Source organism: Pteropus alecto, unplaced genomic scaffold (genome assembly GCF_000325575.1).
Source record: "Pteropus alecto unplaced genomic scaffold, ASM32557v1 scaffold40, whole genome shotgun sequence".
NCBI classification, from domain to species: Eukaryota; Metazoa; Chordata; class Mammalia; order Chiroptera; family Pteropodidae; genus Pteropus; species Pteropus alecto.
This window is the reverse complement of record NW_006431919.1, coordinates 15,634,081-15,656,149: the sequence shown is the minus strand read 5'-3', so window position 1 is coordinate 15,656,149 and position 22,069 is coordinate 15,634,081. Positions and strand designations below refer to the sequence as shown.

Sequence of the window (22,069 nt, the reverse complement as noted above, 5' to 3'; positions counted from 1 at the left end):
GGAAAGAGAAAATAATAGTTTCATGGTAATATGACTTTAACCCCTCTCTTACATTTATTAATTTATTTTTTAACAAATATGAGGGCTTGTGACAGGCACTAGAGTAAGCATTTAATAACACCGTCTTGTTTTCAATGTATTTATGTGAATAATGTTCTAATTTTCTATTTGTGTCAAGTACTTTTGGCTTTTCATTTGGGAAAGCATGTATGGTATAATAAAACACATTTTTGGTCTTGGTCCCTGGTTCTTGGCACAGAGTTCCTAAGACGTTTGGAATTTCCTGAGTGATAGGAGGGGCTTTTCTTATTCCTAAGGAATCCTTGGACCTTACCTGAGTTTACGCTAATGACATGACTCTTGGGAGTTCCCCTAGATAACCTCAGGACTGAGGCTGATGCCAGAGAAACCAACCACGGGATTGGAGAGTGGGAATTATCAGCCCCACTCCCCTCACCTCTTCCACTCCCAACTTCCAAGAAAGAGAGGAGGGCTAGAGATTGAGCTCAATGACCAATGGCCAATGATTTAATCAATCATGACTATGTAATGAAACTATGTGGAAAACTCTGGACAACGAGATTCAAGGAGCTTCTCAGAAGGTGAACATATCAGTGTGCTGGGTGGCACACCCGGAGAAGAAATAGAATCACTGTGCCCAGCCCCACCCCAGTACCTCGCCCTGGTATATCTCTTCCCTTTGGCTGTTCCTGCCTTGCATCCTTTCTAATAAAGAGTAATCATAAACACTGCTCTTTGTAGAGCTCTGTGCGTTGTTCTAGGGAATTGCGGTAAAAGCCATGACGGACTTGCTGTTCAAAGACTGCTTAAGGGAAAAATGTCAAGGTTCCGCAGGGCATGTGAATGCGATGTTTTAAAAGGGGGTAGTAGAGACGAATAATTAACCATTTAGCCTCAAGTCTGTTTGCTCCCTAAACTTTCCTAACAACTTTTGGGTGTGTCAATTACCATATATTATGAAATACCCACATGGGATTTGACATTTATAACTGTAAAAGGTAAGTCTACAAATAGTGTGTGTACACCAGCAGGTGTGCACAGTGCTGTAACAAATGTGCAGTAAGCTTTGGTTGACATTTTCACTCTCAGCTTAATGGTTTTCTTAGCTAATTGCTTTCATTAGGAACTTGAGAAGCATCAAAGGAGGATTTAAAATTGGGTTTGCTTCAATACAGGGAAAACACATGCAAAATTCATTCTTTGTTTTTCCAGGGTCAAAGCTTCCTCATAGATCTGAGAACAATAGCCATTAGTTAATTAACATATGAAAACAGTATTTCTCAAGGTGTTATAAGCAGACCAGGAAATCAAAATCCCCTGGGTTTATTAAAACGCAGAGCCCCATTGAAGGAAGCTTTATTTTTTTAACAGCTCTCAAGGTGATTCTTAAAAGTACTCCAGTTTGACAACTTTTGCAACTAGTTTAAAAACAGAAGGCTCACACCAGCTCTAGAAGGATCACTCACTTATTACTTACTAGCTTGTGTGGCTTTGAGAAAGTCACCTAACCTCTCTGGGCCTTAATGTCCTCAATACAGTTTGCTGTACTATGTCACTGAAGTCATCTTGGCTTGCCCTGCTCAAGGCTAAATTCCAAATTTAAACCAAACCAAAGATCATAAGAAGCTTCCATCCCAGGGAGCAGGGTTTAGAGTCTCACCACATAGAGCTGTTTCCAGATGCTGCCCCATTCCCAAAGTGTCGTTGTCACTTCTTGTGCCAGAGGAATTTCTGCAGGAATGATGTTCTCAATATTTCTATTTAAGGTGAAAGAGAAAATGGTGTGAAATTAAGACCCAGGTGCTAACAGGACAAAATGCTGGCAAATTTCCATTAAGCTGCAGCTGTTGAGAGGGGCCTTGCTGTCAGGAGACTAAACTGCCTCCAATAGCCACACCAATTACATTATGCAAATGCAAGGAACTTCCTTTTTAATGTCCTCCTTCACTGGGGTGGACATTTCAAGCTCATTATTCAGGATTAATCTAATTAGTACAGTTCAAAGGTAGTTGCCAGTGAAAAGTTTGATTCTCCTAACTTACTAATACCCCTCCACTCCCCGTAGAAGCAGAACTAAACACAAATCGGTATGGATTAGATCTCCCATCCAGTGAGGGAAAGGAGACACACATGGGCACGAAGGTGGATCAGCTAAGCATCCTCCACATCTGCCAAGTCATGTTTTCAGAGTAGACAGGACAGAGACATCTCTAAGCCATTGGAGGGTTAAGTCTGGTTAAGAGTGGCAAATACCTTCTTTTCTCAATTGTCACTTCCTTGATGTGGATGAAGGATTTAGGAAAAATACCCTGAAAGAAATAAGATAATATAAGATAACATAGCATAACATATGTAACATTACATAAAATACAATATAGAATGACATGTTCCTACAGAGAGAACTCACCCCAGGTCTTCCCAAAGCCACTTACTGGTAAGACTCTTAAATGTTAAGGGAATAATCCCAGAGACAGTGGAGTTGGGGGAGGGAGGGGCATCTAAATTCACCCTTTTAGGTCTATTATTTTCACCTCCAGTTCTCCATCAGTTGTTCTAGATCCCACAAAGCCCTAGATTCCAAAGGATGTTCCAACCCCACTGTGGACACTCATCTTATCAGATGAGCAAGACAGGAGTACTCGAAAGACTCACTCTAAGTGAGAAAATGCCCTCTGCCTCCCCTTCTTCTGCCCAATTCCGGGTAAGCAGTCACCCTTCACAGTTGTGAACAGCTGGGAAGGTCCGGTCCTGAAGCTGTCTGTAGGCTAGTTTGATTTGAGACCTTTTTCTCCCTAGATTTGTTTTATTGTTCTGTAGAGAGCTAAGTAGAATCATGCCTTCCAACACATCCAATCAGGGAGGAAGAAGCATCTATTATTTCCTTTCTCCATAAGCTTGGCTCAGTTAACAAGAAAAGTTTATAGATTACTTGGAAATTCCTTCATAAATTCGACCAATCTGCACACTGGGAACATCCAGCCACTGAGCTAGACACCATGAGAAATGAGGAGGCGAGCAAAGCAGGTGCCTGCTCTCACGGAGACCACAGTGTCATTTGGGGTTGGAACAAGTGACCTCCCCGAGGGCAGAGACTGGCCCTGTCCTTTCTCTGTCATGTTGGATAGTAAGTGAGGAAATGATGAATGCCCCAAACAACTCTAAAGGAAAGCAAGAGAAGATAAATTCTGAATTGAAAATGCACAATTCCACAGGGACTCGAGGAAGGGAGAAATCAGATATGACTGGCAGTCAGGAAAAGTTTCGGGGAGAAGAGAGCTCAGCAGGTTGGCCTTAAGGAATAAGTGAAAGGGGAAGGGAGTGGAGGCCCAGAAAGAGCGAAGGTGTAGAGGGAGGGCGGCAGAGGACACAAGGAAGAAGTAGAACCGGTCTGCTGAGGAGCAACAGTGGAAGATAATTGCCCAGAGAGGTGGCAGGGCCCTGAAAAGATACCTAGTATTGCCCCAGATAAAAAAATAAGCCTTACCTGTAACATTTTGTGCTTTATCAGGTATCCCCTATACCAGTCTGCAAAGACAAAACAAAGGAACGGGTCTCTCATCTATTCTTACAAATCTGTTGCTGATTTTTGTTGTTGTTGTTGTTTCATTTGTTTGTTTGTTTTTAACTAGCAAAGAGACTTCTGCAAACTGCTTTAGACCTTAGGTATAGATCGAAGTCTGGAAGCCCGTGGCTTCAACAATCTGTTGAATTGGTTGCCAATATCTCCAAAAAGCATCTAGAAATACAGGAATTTCACATAAAAATGAAAATCTCCTCTTTTTGATAAGAGGTCCAGTGGTGGTGGCCAGTGCTCCCCCATGGCCACAGTTGGTTGGTGGCGAGGAGCAGCTGGTCCCAGCAGACAGAGCAGGTGCCTCCAACTCGCCAGCCTCTACCCAGCTCTTCTCCTGTTTCCATCACCTGCCTGGGTCCTGTCTTCCTGTGCCTGTTTTCAACCTCTGTCTTAAGGACATACAAGGGCTGAGGGAGTTTGGCAAACATCCTAAAATAATATTCCAGTTCTAACAGCAACAAATGATGTCTAAAATGTGATTTGCAAAAGTTAGTCATTACAAAACAGACAAGTTCAAGGATAGGTAAAATGACAGGAATCTTAAAAGATTCTTTTCTGCAGAAATATTAAAAATGATTCAATTAACAGAAATCTAAATTATGCACAGTCCTTGGACAAAATGAGCCTCAGTGTAGCAAGTATTGATGACTATAATGAGCCTACTGGCCTTTGAAATGATTCAAGCACAGCCTAGTAGTGGCATTTGTCATCTCTGTAAATAAAAAGTGTCTGTTGTTAGCCTCATTAGCAAACCCTCATTACAGAGCTGACAGATTGTAGACAAAATATGTTCTCAACAGACATACGTGGAAGCCCCAAAACAAACAACTTAAAATGCAAAGTCATCCCTCACAGTCATGAGATAGCTTGAGGGTCAGGTCCTAAAGAAAGTTCTAAAGCAACAGGGCCCCAGAGTGGCTCTTATTTTGAACAGAAAGAGAGAAGGAGAAAAGAATGAGGGAAAAGAGAAAAGAAAGGAATAGAGGTTGGAGAGAAAGATTCTCAAGCAGTCTTCGTATATGAAGACTTTTAATCTTCACAACAATCGCATGAGATAGGAACTGTAATCACTCCATTTTACAGAAGAGTGGCCTACCTGAGGCACAGAGAAATTAAGTAACTTAACTAGGTTCACACGGCTAGTGACAGTGTCAGGATTTGAATGTGAGCAGCCATCATACTGTGCTTTCTGTTTCATGGAGGAAGGAGCATGATGGTTGTCTAATATTTTCATCTTTCCAACATCTGAATGCCCAAAACTACATCCCCACTAAGCTACTTTCAAGCTGAATACTTCCAGTGACAGAAAACTTAATACTTCATAAAGCATGACATTCTATTTTCACACTCTTCTAATAATTTGTTCATAATTATCAGTAGTAATTAACCATTAAAAATAGTGCTTATCCTTTCTGCGCGTTTGCTGTGTGCCAGAAGCTCCGGTAAAGTTTTTGTTTTGTTTTTTCAAATTATAAGTTAATCTTCACAACAATCCTATCAAGTAGGTACTATTACTGCCTCAATTCTGCAAATGAAAATATAGTCACAGAGAGATTAAGCGACTTTCTCATGGTCACACAGCTAGTAGGTGATACAACTAAGATTAAACCCAAGCATGTGACTCCAGAGATGACACCCAATAGCACTGCATTATAACAAGCTCCTTTATTTGCCGTTATTCCCCATCCCATCAACCAGATATATGAACATCTTTGTAATATTAGCTACATTTATTAATCGCTTAATGCATACAAAGCTGTATGCTAAGTATTTTACATGTATTTCCTCATTTAGTCCTCATAGCAATACTGTGAGGTATTATCATTCCCACTCTATAGGTGAGAAATTAAGATTCAAGTCAATTGATGTACTGGGCCAAATCACATAGCCAGAGTTCAAGGGCACATCTGTGTGGCTTCAAAGCCAGCCCTCAAAACTGTTCCACCACATTGTCTCCTTTGAGATGAACGCAAATACAGATAACATTCTCTTAGGGCTCAAATACAGGGTCTCTTGGTTGAAATGAGCTGAATCCACTTGATGGCCAAGGCCACCAAAATCCACCATAAAGTAGGAATACAAAGAACCAACAGTCCCTACCCAAAGCTCATGCCCACATCTGCATCTTTGTCATAGGAGCTCCATCAGGGTCCCTTGACATCCTGATTAGTCCAGTGACTTTGCCTGCTCTGACACTTGAGACTCAGTTACCTGTGCATAGCTTGTAGGTTTCCTGATTCTCAGAACTTCGTCTCACTCATGAACAAGGAATCTGCTGACTCTTATGCCCAGCCTACACATACTGGCTCCCAGATTTGAGTTCAACCAATACTGATCGTGCACCTACTATGTACATGGCACTGGGCTAGGTGTTTTCAGAAATAAATCCCAGTGATCCTTAAAGTGAAAGGCTTCCAATCATCCCCCTTTGCTCGATGATGATAATGCATCGACTGCTTTGGGGCTGTCCTCAGGACTTTTGCAGACATCCCCATCCCTACTGGGTCACTGAACTCTGTGACCTCCTGAGGTCAGTTGCCTAATCTGGTCAGCTGTTGGCTATCCAGCTGTACTCTAACACTTGATCAGGCAGATAACAATAGTCAGCACATATAGCAAAATCCATGTAACACAGTGTAACGCAGCACTTACCCCAACCCAGGACTCGCCCCGGGGCTCAACACCCTTTCAAGTTCAATAATAGCAAGGGCTTTTTGTGCTAATTCTATCCATGACATAAGCATTAAAAAAAAAAAAAAAATAGAAAACTCACAAAGTTCATCCTGGGGGAAGATGAAAAAAGGAAAAATTTTTTACCATTCTTCTGGACAATTATGAAGTGCCAAAATACTCAAATTGTCCTCCCTTCCCACATCTCAAATACCAAAATGAAATGCACTTAAATTCTCTCAACACCTGGGCGTTGCCTGTGGTCGGGAGAGGGAGTGGAGATTAAAAATATCTCAGAACTGCAAAAAGAATTCACAACCTAGAATCCTCTCTCTGTCACCTCTCAGCAGCATGATCTTTGTCACTTAAGCCTCAGTATTTTCATCTGTAAAATGAGGGAAAAAACACCTACCCCACAGGGTTGTTACAAAAACTATTTTTCAAACAGGATTATGAAGGTAAACGTATCTGGTAAAGGGACAAAACCCTGGAGGGGACGAAAACATTGCAATTTCAGGATGTGTTACCTACAGCATGGACAAAAAGACAAGAATAGATTAAGGGAGGGTAAAACAGGGAGTTTCAACTACATCTAATTTTTGTTTCTTAAAAAAATGTCTGACATAAAATATCTTAACATAAAATGTTCAGATTTGTTTATCTGAAAAGTGAGTGCCTGGGTGTATTTTACTGTCCTATATGGTTAAAATATCTAATAATATTAGGATAAAACAGAAGCTAATACCTACCAGTTGTTAAGAGTATGAGTTCTGGAATCAAAGCCTGAATTTGAATAAAAATCTACACCTTATTGTCTGTGCGATCTTAGACAAGTTACTACATTTCTCTGAGCCTCAGTTTCCTTATCTATGAAATGGGAATAATAATAGTGCCTGTCTCATGAAGTTTCAATTAGATAAGGAATTCAGAGTTTGCCCAGTGCCTGGCATATAAATGTTCAAAAGTTAGTAAATGTTATTCTCTCTTTTAAAAATCTATATATCATCATCATCACAATCATCAACCAAAGAAAGTTGGCAGTATTTTCTATTTTATTCAAGAATCTACAGATTTTGAATTTTATTTATTTATTTATTTTTTAGTGAAGTCATTTCAGCATATATCCATAACAACAAAGTAAATGAGACATGCTTCGAATTCAACATAATGGAAGTGTACTGATGTTTTAGCCTCACTCTCATTCAGAAGAAAACTTCACTTACAAACTCTCCATAAGGGAACAGCTTTACTTAAGAAAATGGAAGCTCTTTCACACAAACCTAAGTTCTAGGGTGTCTAAGGCTTAGCAACTGCTGTCCTCCTGAACTGTTTGATTTCTTATCACAATAAAATAGCATATTCATAATATAAAGCTAATCAAAATGTTTGAGCTCTAGTGAAAGTAAATTCATTCACGTTTAAGATTCCAGGTTGGGTTTCTGTTTTCTGCATTCACCTGACTGAGTTAATTTAGTACATGTGCAAAGCAGGGCTAGTCTCACACACTCCAAGCAAGGGGAGGGCCACCTCAGGGTTCCCTGGGCCATACTGTAAAGGTACCTACCTTCCAGTTTTAATGTAGCTCTGTACAACGTGGGGGAGGTAAGGAATTAACCAACAAAGAGCACCTAGGAGCCAGCCATGGTGTAGACAGCTTCTCTACTTTCTCTCACTTTATCCTCATAAGAAGCCCAGGAGCAAGGTGATAACCCATTTCACAGGTGAGAATATTGAAGCCTACCTACCCAAGATCACCCAGATAGCGAGTAGTAAAACAAAGAATAACTTCCCGATTCAGAAGCCCATGTTTCCTCCCCTTTTTTTCTGGAGGGAGGGGAGATTTAAAAACTATTGAATACAAAGAATAAAATTAAAATAACAATTACTCACATTCTTACCAACTAGAATTAATCATTGCACATTCAATGGAAATATGTGCTTCAAATCATTAAGACTATATTCTTTTTGTCTAAAATTGACATGTGCTGTTATGAAGAATTTAAACAAAGCAGACAAGTACAAATATAAAAGCTAAAAGAATCATCCTGAATCTCATTATCTAGAAAAAGAAAAACACGGTTAACAACATTCTGGCCAACTTTCATTTATACTTATACACAAGAAATGACAGGATAAATAGATAAAATACAATTTTAAATATGCTCTCATAAAAATCAGCATACAGTAAAGACACTACGTAAATACAAATCCCAAACTTAATCCTACTTGTATTTAACAGAAAATTAAGAGAAATTGAAGGAAATGTTGAAACTTCAATTAAATGTTTCTTCTTCACAAAAAAGGTTTCCTAAAAACTCCTCTAAAATAAAAATAGTTATGAAAAGCATTAAAAGTTTTTAAAATTACATGTTTCCTGACAATAACATTCTTTTTGGTAGCCATACATGTTATGACTTTTAATACTAACTTTTATAAATTGATTCATTTGGACCCGGTGCTCACCACTATGTCCTTTTATCACTGCTTTTCAATTCCCATATTTAAAATGTTTGATTCACCTCTCAGGTGGCTAGATTTCATTTTCCAAGTAGTGTGGACAAAAAAAGGAATTCTATGGAAAGTAGCCTCACAGAGTGATCTGATCATAAATAGCTAATTGCCCCCAGGCATATGACTTTTTAGTCAAAGGTTTATCTTTGCCTTAAGCAAGCCCTGCCTATTAATTCTACCATCTAGGAAAACACATCTTTGAAATAAGCTGTAACCACCTCAAGAAAGCACAAAATTTTGTTAACTATCCTGTAATCCAACCCCCCACCTTGCTTTTCCCACCTCCATATAATCTACCTTAGTTCCCTTTTAATTTCAAATGTATAAAAGAAGCTGTAAAATTGTTAGACCTAGAACATTTGAGATCTTGCTCCCTGGCATATGTTGTCATTTTGGCTCAAATAAACTTTTATCAAAATTCTCTACAGATTTGGATGTTTCTTACACAGACAGCAGATTTCTACAAGAGAGTTTCATGGGCACACCCAAGTTCATTCTACTATACTATTTTGACTAATTTTTGACTAACATTGTGGTTTTCACTTTTTTTAATTTGCAGAGGAACTACTTTTTGAAAATTTATTTATTTTAATTAGTTTCAAATATACATTACATTGATTAGACATTTATATAGTTTATAAAATGATTCCCTAATTGTTCCTTCTCTCCTCTGGTTTTCCACCCAGCCAGTGTATTAATGTTAGCCGCATTCCTTCTGCCATGCTCCCCATCCTCGTCCGTGACCATCCATCAGCTACTAATTTATACTTCTTTAACCCCTCACACCATTCTCCCAGCTCCCCAAACCCCCGTCCCTTGCAGAGGAACCATTTTTAATCAGAATCATAGGCAGAATGCAAAGCAGACAACAGGCCTGATCTCAGACTCCTTAGCTGTCCAAGGCCCTCAGGGAAACCTTAGGATTCTATAAATTCCTGTTTGAAAACTGTATGGGTATGTATACAAGTATGAGTCCTAATAATTTGCATACCAATTCCTCAGATATCATTCTAATAGAATTCTGAACATTGCATTTTCAAATTATTCATGTATTGGCAATAATTTACTGAATAAATATGTCCAGCTCTTTCTAGAAAGGTATTATGGCTGCTTATTATAAAGATACATTAAAATAAGACTAATAAAATAGAATTAAAAAGGGAAAACCAGTACCAAAGAGGTTAGAAGCAAGGACATTAATTCTAAAGGCAAATAAAGGTGGCTGGTATCAGCCGCTGCGGCCTTTGTGAAGGTGGGGCCCCAGGCCAGGCTGAAGGAATGGAAGGCTCTGACCACATGCCCCCTGGGTAGTCGGTTTACTGCCCTAAGCTCATTTTCCAGGGGAACTGCATGAAAAGGAGAAGAAAATACTTGTCTGAATTTCAAAATGTAAGACACAGAACCTAATTGCTGAGGCTTTTTCACTGTCCTGGTGGGCACGGGGTGGGAAAGAGGGTTTTTTTAGAGTGTGGGATTGTGGCATGGGGTGGAGAGAATGGCCACCGGCTCACTGTGTGACCTTAGGCGAGTCATTTCTCTCCCTGAGCCTTGGTTACCCACGGGCAAACGTGAAGTCCCCTGCCAGTTTATCAGGAGTAGCACTTAATAGCACATAAGAGACACTGAGAGTTGTCTTGCTGTTTTTATTTTCATTCTTTGTCCTTGGTAGATACCCAGAGTTTGCTTATCTGTTACTGGGCAGAACTAGATTTGTAAAAGATAAGGTTGCACTGTGGAAAGGGGGCAGGGCATTTGGAATCACAGTTCTGAGTCTTCAGGAAAGCTTTCCCCCTCATCTCTCCCTCTCCCGGTTTTACTCTCTGTATAAAAGGTTTTAACAGGCCAGACTAGGATCTTTAAAGGCCTGAACACAGAAAAATACATGGTACCCCCTCATATATCACCCAAAATAACAAAAATATTAAAGCATAAAATGAATGTAAGGAAAGTGAACAAAGTTCTCATTTCCTCCATGATGACTCCTTTAAAGGTGTTTTGAAATATCAAAAGTTAAATTCTTTCCCCCCCATAAAAAAAAAAAAAAGTTTTTTGTTTGTTTGCTTTTCGTGTGTCTGTGTGTACATGCGCCTGTGCCTGTGGGTGTACGTGGACCCTGCAACAATTTGCAAAGCTGCCTGGGAAGCTGCATATAGCTAATCCAGCCTGGGGATATCATCTGCCCCTTGGTTTGCTGTGAGGAGTAACTACACTAACATGTCATAAAGAATTTAGCACAGTGTCCCCTCTACCCCATGTGTAAGAACGCAAGGATGGCTAGCTCTGTAGGCAACCTTTTTTTCTCTGACTCCGTTTCTTCTTGAGGGGCCTCCTTAACAACAGTGTCCCTGCCTCCTGCCAGGCCTGCACCCCCATCTGAGGGCAGGAGGAGGGCGTCTCCTGGGAGATTGGCTGGGGGGCAGAGACCGGGCCTGGGTGCTCAGCCCACTCCACTTTTCTTTCTCCCTGCTCTGCCTGCCACAGGGAGGACACATTTTATGTCCTCCATGCAGTAGGATTACAGGCAGCCCAGGAAGGGACAGATTTGCCTGGTGAGGCTGCCTGCCTGTGGCCAACACATTAGCAAGCTCATTTGGCTCTTACACCCAAGCCATGCTCCCAATATCAATTTAATCAGTGACATAGGTGATATATTGATTTCTAATGGCATGACTCATGAGTCCAAGACCATTAGCCTTTGTGCAAATTCAAAAAAGCACACCCTACCCCTACCACTGCCGCCACCATGAATGAACTCAGCCCAATAGACATTTGGCTTTGTAAGAGGATGACACCTCTGTAGGAAGAAAGGGATGCCACTTTGGCCAAGACAGGGCTCCCAGCTTGATGAAGGGAGTGAGCACTGCTCCCTGGACTGAACTACATGATTCTGCACAGTAGTCCCCCTGGAATCAAGGGTATAATTTACTGGGCTCTTCAAAACCCTAATAATGTTGATTTTCCACTATGATGGTATTGATACTAACAAAGTATATCTAGAAGGTATCACAGGCCCAAACAACACTATCAAACCACCCAGTCAGGCCTTTGCTACTAAGCATAAATTCCTAAAATAACAAAGTATTGTTTTTGGTAAATTGCAATTACTAATATTAGCAAAATATATTTAAATAGACCAGACACAATTGCAGATTTAAAGAGAGGGCTGAAGGTGCTGGGTAGATACTGGGGCATCCCAACACCATCAGGCAAGGGTCCTGGCCCCCGAGTGACTCACCTCCGCAGGTCTCCTGTATTCGTACCAGGTCACCAATCTGCAGGGAGAGCTGGGGTGCTCCGCTCCCTTGGAAATTGTATATGGCTGTGGAATGGAAGAGAGAGGCAGCCTTGTGAGACTTCTGGACACTGAGAATCTCTGCTCCAACATGCTATCCCTGACTTGAGTTCATCTGCCACCCATGCAGTCCACATGAGCTAAACAAAACCAACCTACTGTCCACCACAAGAGTCAACTCAGGCCCAGCCTGGCTCCTAAAGGTCTTCGCTTATTAACCAAACCTGACATCTCCCTAGCACAGGTCCTGCACTCCAGTCTGAGTGACAAGGAGGGTATTTATATCATCTACGATGGGTTGACCTCTTATCATACACCAGGAATGTGTTCAGCACATCTTCTCATTCCATTCTCATGGCAACCTCATGAGGTATAAACTGTGATCTCATTTTACAGATGAGGAAATGGAGGTACTGAGAAGTTAAACAATTTGGCCAAAGTCATCAGGCTAGGAAGTGACAGGAAAATCAGAATCTAACTTCCATATTCTCAACCACTGTGATGGGCTAGTTGTTGCTTCCCAATTACTCCAAACTGGTGACAACATTACTTCAAACTGGTGAAGTGAAAGGAAAATCAGTGTCTAACTTCCATAGTCTCAACCACTGTGATGGGCTACTTGCTGCTCCCCAATTACTCCAAACTGGTGACAACAGCCTAAAATGTCAGTCTATCCACCACTCAAAGGTCACAAAATCTTCATTGTTCAAAGAAGCCCTCTCTTTCTTCTACCCAATCTTTGTTCTTCTAGCTAAAGATGCCTGTTCCTTGGCCTTCACCAAAACAAATCCTTCAGGACAGAGTCCTGCTTCCTCAATGAGGCCCTCCTTGGCTTGTCCAGGCAATACTGACTCCCCTACCCCCTTTCCTAATGGTTGGTAGGATTCATATGAGTACTTAATATTCAAGGGTATGCTCTGCCCTCCTATGTACACTGTCAGTTCCTGGGGAGCAGTAGCTATGAACAGAGTGTCCTCTGTTCTGTCTGAAACTTGGCTAATCTCTTGGAACATGAAATGACAACATATCACTGTAGTGCTCAGGAACTACTGAGCATCCCTTGCTAAGTGAGGACCATGCCACATTGTTAACCTAGATTAGGGAACCAACCTGTTTTTCAAGGGCTAAAATAGAACCACCAGCTTGGGAGGTCTTCGAGAACAAAAGAGGATATAATGTGTGTAGCCTGATATGAGGAAAGACCCCATCATTACCATCAGGAGAATGGACAGTATGATTCTACGAGGTTGACATTCATTTATGCAGCAGATATTTAGTAAACAATCATGATGTGTCAGGCACATGCTAGGCACTGATCTTGCTCTTGTGGTGAACACACAAATAAATACAAGGTTACAAAATATGGTACATGTCAGGGAGGAAAACAAAAAGAGCCAGGTAGAGGGTAACTGAAGGAGCTGACTTTCACTGGGGTAGTTAGGAAAGGCTTCCCTGATCTGACGTATGGAAGATTTGAACAAGTCAGCTATGGGGACAGCAAGAGGAAAGGCATTTCGGGAAGAGGGAACAGCATGTGCAAAGGCCCTGAGGAAGGAAGTAGTCAGAGAACATAAAGGAAATTGCTGTGGATGGAGTATAAGAGGGAGGGTGTGATGCATATGAGGCTGGAGAAGCAGAGACCAGCTCACACAAGGCCTCATGAAGAGTTTGGGCTTTATTCCAAGCAAATGGGAAGCTGGAGGGATTTTATTTAGTTAGTTGGTAATAGCATTATTGAGATATAATTTGCCCATGTAAAGTGTATAATTTAATTATTTATTCACAGACTTGTGCAATCATCACCATAATTAATTTTAGAACATTCTCATTAAGTCGAAAAGTCCCCCTAACCCCAAGTAGCCATTAATCTACTTTCTGTCTCTATAGATTTTCCTGGACATTTTCTATAAATAGAATCATACAATATGTGGTCTTTTGTGACTGGCTTCTTTCACTTAGCACAATATTTTCATGATTCATCCATGTTGTAAAAACTGTCAATACTTCCTTTTTGTGGCTTAATAATATTTCCTTGTCTGGAGAGACAACCTTAACACCCCTCAGCCTTCCATTTACTGGTATATGTATGTTTATACATATACATACTATACATATTTATGTTCATAAATATATGTATGTTCATAAATGTATGTTCATACATACACCAGTAAATGGAAGGCTGAAGGGTGTTAAGCAGGAGAAGGATGTAAGCCCATTATGCTGACTACTGCTCTGCCAGCTGTGTGGAGAGCAGATGGAGAGAGGCACTGTACATGTAGAAAGGCCCATAAAAAGGCTATTGCTTTGTTTTTCTAATCCCAGTGGTGTCTAAACCAAGCAGAGATTCACTGCTGATGAACCATGTGACCAACAGGGCAGTTGGCAGATTGAACTAAATGAGAGAAATCCTGAGTGTTCCTGATAGTCCTGAGAATTCCTGACTCAACTCAGTTCCCCTGCCTTTAGATCTCTGTTTCTTCACCTGTTAATAAAACAAAGTAATTCAAAAACTACTTCTTAGGGTGACATCAGCAAAAATGGAGTAAGGAACTCCAAGTGCCTCTCCCTCCAAGGAAGCAATGAAAAATCTAGAAAAAACTACCAGAATCAATTTTATCAGAACTCTAAAAAATAGACAAAAGTATACAGTAACCAAGCAAATGTTTAATCAAGAAAAGGAGAACTGAAATCTGTTAAAGTTTCATGGTATTTTAACTTATCCTTGTCCATCCTATACGTCCCATCTTGGTGGCAGTCTTGAAAATGGCATCCCTGGTATGTGCTTCTGAGATCAGAGTGAGCAGAGTGGATCTTGTCCCAAGAAATTGTATATGTCTGTTTTGACCTGTCCATGGGCTCCCTGAAGGACAAAAGCCATGAACTTGCCTTTATTTCCCTGATGGGGGACTCTCTCAGGGTAGAAAAGCACCTCTGCAAAGGGCATTGGTCAAAAACATTTAAAGGCAAAATAACAACCTGCTTTCACATGGGGCAAAGAACAGAAATTGGGGCAAACAATAATCTCACTGATAACCTCGGGAGAAAAGGTTTAGGAGTAAAATGCTTTGGCAAATAAGAGCTTTGATTAATACCCACATATACCAGAAAATCTAGAAGGCCATGCACAGGGCTGGATACATCGAGAGAAAGAATATAAGAAAGCTCTAAGCTCTCAACTCTGGTTGACCTTCAAGTTCCATATAGGCGGGAGATGCAAGCTAAGGCAGAGTTGTAAATGACCTGGATAAGCCTTGAAGGCATGCCCCAACACACATGTACAAAGTCCAGCTGCTAAAATCAGATTTATTTTCTTTCAACTCCATAGGCATTTAGAGAGTAGAGTGACCACATGCAATAAATAATATAGTCTTCACAAAAATACTTTAGAAAAGTCAGAAAATAAACTACCACGACTTATATCAAGCACTGACAAGTCCTAGCAAGAAGGGAGAATCTGATGCCCCAGTTAGTATATTATAATTAAAGAGATCCAGTTTTCAACACAAATTATGAGGCATATAAAGAAACAAGAAAGTACGACCCATTCACAGGAAAAAACATTAATAGAAATTATCCCTTAAGGATAGACATTAAATTTACAAGACTAAGACTTTAAATCAATTGTTTCAAATATGCTCAAATAGCTAAAGAAAATTAGGACAAAAAAATAAAGAAAATCAGAATAGTGTCTCAGACAATAGAGAATATCATTAAAGAGATAGAAATTATAAAAAGAAATCTAATAGAAATTTTAGAGCCAAAAAGTACAGTAACAATTGTGAAAAAATTCATTACAGAGGTTCAATAACAACTTTGAGCAGGCAGAAGAAAGAATCGATGACCTTGAAAATAGATGAGTTGAGATTAGACAGACTGAGGAGCAGAAAAATAAAAATTAAAAAATTAACAGAGCCTAAGCAAACTATGGGACACTATCAAGAACATCAATATTCATATAATGGAATTTTTATAACAAAGAGGAAAGAGCAATAAAGGGACCAAGAGAATATTTGAAAAAATAATGGCCAGAAACTTCTATTTGATGGAAGACATGAATCTATGCACACCAAGAAGCTCAATGAAATCCAAGTGGGATAAATTCAAAGAGATCCACCGCAAGACATAACAGCCAAATTGTCAAAAATAAAAGACAAAGTCAGTCTTAAAAACAGCAAGGAAGAAGCAACTCATCTTATACAAAGAATCCTCAAAAATATTAACAAATGATTTCACTTCAGAAACCAGAGGCTAGAAGGCAGTGGAATAGCGTATTTTAAATGCCGAAAAGAAAAAAAAAAAAAAACCTGTCAACTAAGAATTCTACATCTCACAAAATTATCCTTCAAAAATGAAGGAGAAGTTAAGAAATAAACAAAAACAGGGAGTCCATCACTAATAGACAATTGGAAAAATAAATGAATAAAACATTAATTATAAATCTATGATAATGGGCACACGATGTATAAAGATGTAATGTGTGGCAATAACAACATAGAAGGGGAGAGCTAAATTTCTATAGAAGCAGAGATTTTGTATATTATTAAAGATAAGTTGGTTTTAACTCAAACTATATTGTTATAAGTGTAAGATGTAAATTGTAAACCACAGGTTAACCACTAAGAAAATAAAAAATACAGAGAAAAGTAAATGAGAAGGGCATCAAAGCAGAAAAAAAAAATCAGACATAAAAGAAGGAGCAAGAAAGAATTGAGAAACAAAAAAAATATATATGAGATATATGGAAATCAAACAGCAACATGGAAGAAGTCTTTGATTACTAGTATCTATTTTAAACATAAATGGATTAAATCCTCCTGTCATAAGAGATTGACAGAAAGAATTAAAAAACAAAAACAAAAAACAAAACGTAAATCAACTATATGTTGTGACTTTAGGTCCAAAGACAAAAATAGGTTCAAAGTGAAAAATGGGAAAAAAAATGTTCCACATACATAGCAATGAAAAGAGAGCCATGGTGAGTGTACTAACATCAGACAAAATAGACTTTAAGTAAAAAATTATTACAAAAGACAAAGAAGGACATTATATATTGACAAAAGAACCAATATATCAACAAAATATAGCAATTATAAACATACATATACTTAATAAGAGAACACCAAAATATATGAAGCAAACATCGACATAATTAAAGGGAGAAACAGTCTACGATAATAATTATAGAAATCAATACTCTACTACCAATAATGGCTACAACAAGTAGGCATAAAATCACTAAGAAAATAGAGGACTTGAGCAATACTGTAAATACCAGACCTAACAAACATATAAAGAACACTCCATCTTGCAGTAGCAGAGTACACACTCTTCTCAAGTGCACATGGAACATTATTCAAGTAGACCACATGTTAGGCCACAAAACAATTCTTAAGAAATTTAAAAAATATTGAAATCATACAAAGCATCTTTTCCAACCACAAATAAAGGAAGCCAGAAATTAATAACAGAAAGAAAACTGAAAGATTCACAAATATTTGGAAATTAAACAACATACTCTTAAATAACAAATGGGTCAAAGAAGAACCAACCAAAAATTCAGAAAAAATTTTGAGACAATGAAAATGAAAACACAACCTACCAAAACTTATGAACTCAGTGAAAGCACTGATCAAATCAGTGAAGAGATCTTGGAGAAGAAATGAGATCAGAACCCTCCTCAAACATAAACAAGAGACGTTTATAGTGTTGCTTCACTGTTGCCGGGAAGCATATTTTCAATTGCCCTTTCATGTTGTCTTCACAACTACTGCATAAGGAAAGTACTATCTCCATTTTACGAATGAGAAAACAGGTTCAGAGGGTTTGAGTAGCTTACCCCAGATCCCCCCTCACTTGCCTGGTGGTAAATCAGAGCCAGGACTCAAACTCAGCCCTGTGCCTTGTTCATTCTCTGTACGCACTGCCTTTCCTCAGCACTTGGATGGCAGGTGTTCAGGTGTTCACCAGACCCTACCTTCATTCTTCAGTCTTGCCTTATTCTCTGAGCTGCATTCTCTGAGGGAAAAGGAGAAAACTTGCAGGCTATTTAGTGCAAGGACCTATATAAGTCAGCCCTTTCACCAAGGGACCAACTAGGCTTGTGGGCATTCACCAGGATCGAAAGTCTCAATCCTAAGAGACCATAAAGCTTGAGCGTTAAGAGCCAGTGTCTCTGGAATCAGACAGATGTGGTTCTTGAGCCCAGTTCTGCTATTTACCAGCTCTGGTCTCATGCCCAGGGCCACAGTGTGTGATTGCTCAGGCTTTGCCCTGCACGAGGCCACCTAGCCAAGAGAGCAGTAGAGGCTGGCATCCAACTACTGATCTCTTTGCCAAGGCCTGTGCCCTACCTGGGTAATTTGTGTACCAGGGGAGGGGTGTCTTTTTGTAATCCACACAAAGGCACTGTAGGGGCCAGTGGCAGCCTGCTTGAGCAGCAACTTCACCCCCCTGAGCCTCGGTTTCCCTAACTAGAATGGAGGAGATGATAGTCCCTACCTTAGAGGGTTCCTAGGAAACTCAGCTGAGATTAACACACAAAAAAGGCCTGACTCTGTTTTTGGCCATAGTAAGTTCTCAATAAATGGCAGTTGCCTTTCTCTTTATTAGCAATATAATACCTCCTAAAGCAATCCATTCAGAATTCTTTTCAGAGTTTCTTCTTTATGTCACCTTTAAATGTGCTTCCCTGCAGTTTGCAACCAATGGCATTGTGGGTCAACACTGCATAAAATTAATCCTTTGTCTAAGAGAATCTTGACAGGGCCCTCAGGGGACTCAAAAATTCTCTGCTAGATAAGAATAGCCTGTTTCTTCACTTGGCCTAATTCCAAACCCTGTCCCAGTTTGGGCTGCTGGCAATTGGACATGCTCCAGGTTGATGGTGCTCTAACTCTAGACTTCCCACTCCCTGATCCCTTGAGCCCCAGAGGTCTGGCTGAAGACTAAAAATGTATGTCTGCCACAGAGCTGGGCAGAGCCACAGAGGCAACTGAGGTTTCCAGTAGAAGAAAACCACCCATATGTGTTTACCTGTGAAGCACTAGCAAGTCAGAGGTGTCCATCCAATATTTGGATGGTGGGGAAAGACTGTGTTTCGTTCCCTTTCTTCTTCCTGGCTTTCCTTAGGAATCTCTTCCTTGCTCTCTGCCTAGCTCTGTCAGGTGAGAAGGTTCCAATCAATCAGATTAAGAAGATGTCTTAAAACTTGACATTCAACATGAAAGTCTGTATTCATTGCAAGGACTCACATCTAATGAAAATAAAAGTAACTGACATTGCAGTTTAATTTACAAATGTATTTCTGCTTGCATAAGAGCCTCTGTTCTCAAAGACTCCATTTCGGGAAAGGTAGACATTACTGACAAAGGAAGTGGCTTTGCATACCAATACCCAATTCTGTTAACTTTTCTAAATGACTAACAGGAAACTGAACCAGAATGCCACTCTTTGCTGAAGTGTGATTGCTTATCTATGATCCTTACTTGAGTTATTTCTGACCAGTGTAAGAACAGGTCCTCTTCTTGCCCATTTCCTGCAGGCCTAACCACTCCAACTTTTGAGTGACGTATAGAAAGGGCAGAAAAACACGAGGAAGATAGAGGACATAGAATAAGCAAAAGTTGTTGAAATCATAACCTGCCCCGCCCCAGCCATACCTGCCCACGGAAGACAGACAAGTGGGGGACAGATTCCCACAGACAGCCATTCCAGCTTCCCGTTTCATGTGAAGTCATCATGCCCTAGAGAATACTGATGCATCCTCAGGGAGGATTTGACCTCTCCTTGTATCAAAATACCATTCTCAGGAACCAAGGCCACAGTCAATTACTGACAAGCCCACCTAGACCAAAATACTTATGGCAAGGGTGCAAAAGGGTGTTTCAAATACCAGGGTTAGCTGGGGTAATCGTGCCCAATGAGCACTCTCATGCTGGATATCCTAGGTCGACAAGCCAAGGGGAACAGCTACTTTGAGACATGTGAGATTTCCGATAACCCTGGAAATTGAATCTACTGATTAGCCACAAATTCTATTTAATGTATTGAAGTATCCTGCTCATCAGATGCCCAAATTGAGAGAAATAAAGAAGAAAACACCACTATTACATCACAGTGCTCATAGAAACAACAAGGGTGTGACCTCTACAATTTGTGCAATGTTAGGAGATAAGTACAATGTTTTTTTCTTGGATTTATAGATGAGGCAACTGAGGCACAGGGAGCATAAACAACTTATCCTCCAGATAGGTAAGTAGGTAGGTAGGTAGGCAAACAGACAGACAGACAGATGATAGATGATTGATAGAGAGACAGACAGACAGAGTGATTCAGAAGCCTGGATTCTAATCACTACACACACTGCTTCCCCATAAAATGGTAAGCAAATTTATTAGGCACATACTATGTACCAAACACATATGATTTTCCAATACGGATTCATTTGAGCACCTACTGTGTGCTAGGTACTGTTCTGGTTACTGGGGTTACAGCGATAGATAAAACAGACAAAATCCCTAGCATTTTACTTGTATCAGCTCATTTAATCTTCACAGTAACCCTCCAAAGTGTTACCCTCCATGTACTATGAAAAACTCAAAGAGAGATTAAGTGGTAGAAAGTGTATTTGAACTCAGACTGGTGTCCAAAGTCCTTGCTTCCCTGACCATCCCCTTGCTGACATCATAATTCATCATTATCTGTGTGTGTGTGTGTGTGTGTGTGTGTTTGTAGATAAGTAGGTAGGTAGGGTAGGTAGGTAGACAGACAGACAGACAGACAGACAGAGAGACAGACAGGCAGACAGGCAGACAGGCAGACAGGCAGATAGATCAATCAATAGATAGGATTGGACTTGTTCATTTCCTGGACTGAGTTGGCCTGTTGACCACTGAATTTCTAGTGCTGAGAAAAGCACCTGGCCCACAGTTCGATCAATATTTACTGAGCTTTAAAAAATACTTGTTGAACTGAAGGGATACAAACATAAAGGGCAGGTATGGTTCTTCTTCTGGCTAAGTTCTTTCTTGCATTTCTTGAGTTTACTTCAAGAGATGCTGACCCAGCTTGACTACCAATTGTGATTACAGCCATCAAGAGTCTCATCACCCTTCAGGATACATTCGTACATCATCTGGGGCCATGCCATTTGCTGACATGTTTGAAAATAAAAGCTTCAGCAAACACCAAGTGTTAATAGAGTTTGGACAAGTAGCCATATAAGAAGAAAACGATAATAATAGAAAAAGAATGTAATTGCCTGAAGCTCACTTCTCTAGTCCCTAAGCTGGGCTTTGGAGTGTCTCTACTCCAGAGGAATATAGAACTAGCCAGCAGGTTCATTTTGGATCCAAGTGAAACACACTCATTGAAATGTACAAGCAGTTTGCCTGAGTCTCTGGGCACGGTGTTAACAGCGTCAGCACCAAGGCAACATGCTGGCATTGTATCAGGAAGGGCAAATGTGATGACCCAGAAGAAGCTTCCAGTGGCAAGGCTAGAGCTCAAACGTGGTACAGGTTAGCACTGAATGCGGAAGGAGAATCACAGCCAGAGGAAAACCAGGAGGAGGTGGTGTTCCTCCACCAAGAGAGGACAGAGGAATTATAACCACTACTGAACACTGTTCCAAGGGCTTTACCCACAGTCACCTATTGAATGTTCACTACAATTCTTGTGGTGAGTACAACTGTTATCATCTCTTATTTTACAGGTGAGGAAACTGAGGTAGTATAAGATCAACTGAGTAGCCCAGGGTGACACAGCTAGGAAGGAACGGGGCCAGGACTTCACCCCAGGCAGGCTAGTTCAACCATTATACCAGATGGCCTCTCACTAATGAGTATATATTTAGCACCTGCTCTCTGCTAGATGATTTAGAAAACTCTATTGGATCCACATAATAGCCTTAAAAGTTACACATCTCTGTGCTCAGTTTTTTCACACACACACACACACACACACACACACAAACACACACACACAACACACTCTCTCTCTCT

The 22,069-nt window shown here is 40.2% G+C and overlaps 1 protein-coding gene across 1 annotated transcript in view; it reads right to left on the bottom strand.

Annotated features, from left to right (window-relative positions):
* DOCK2 (dedicator of cytokinesis 2) overlaps positions 1–22,069 on the bottom strand; it is a 367,177-nt gene that overhangs the window by 336,446 nt on the left and 8,662 nt on the right. The window contains exons 2-5 of the mRNA XM_006906499.2: positions 12,012–12,095; positions 3,506–3,546; positions 2,275–2,330; positions 1,682–1,778 (exon numbers count right to left, since the gene is read on the bottom strand). Of these exons, the coding sequence (XP_006906561.1) occupies positions 1,682–1,778; positions 2,275–2,330; positions 3,506–3,546; positions 12,012–12,095 (278 nt within the window). The remainder of the gene's footprint in view (positions 1–1,681; positions 1,779–2,274; positions 2,331–3,505; positions 3,547–12,011; positions 12,096–22,069) is intronic.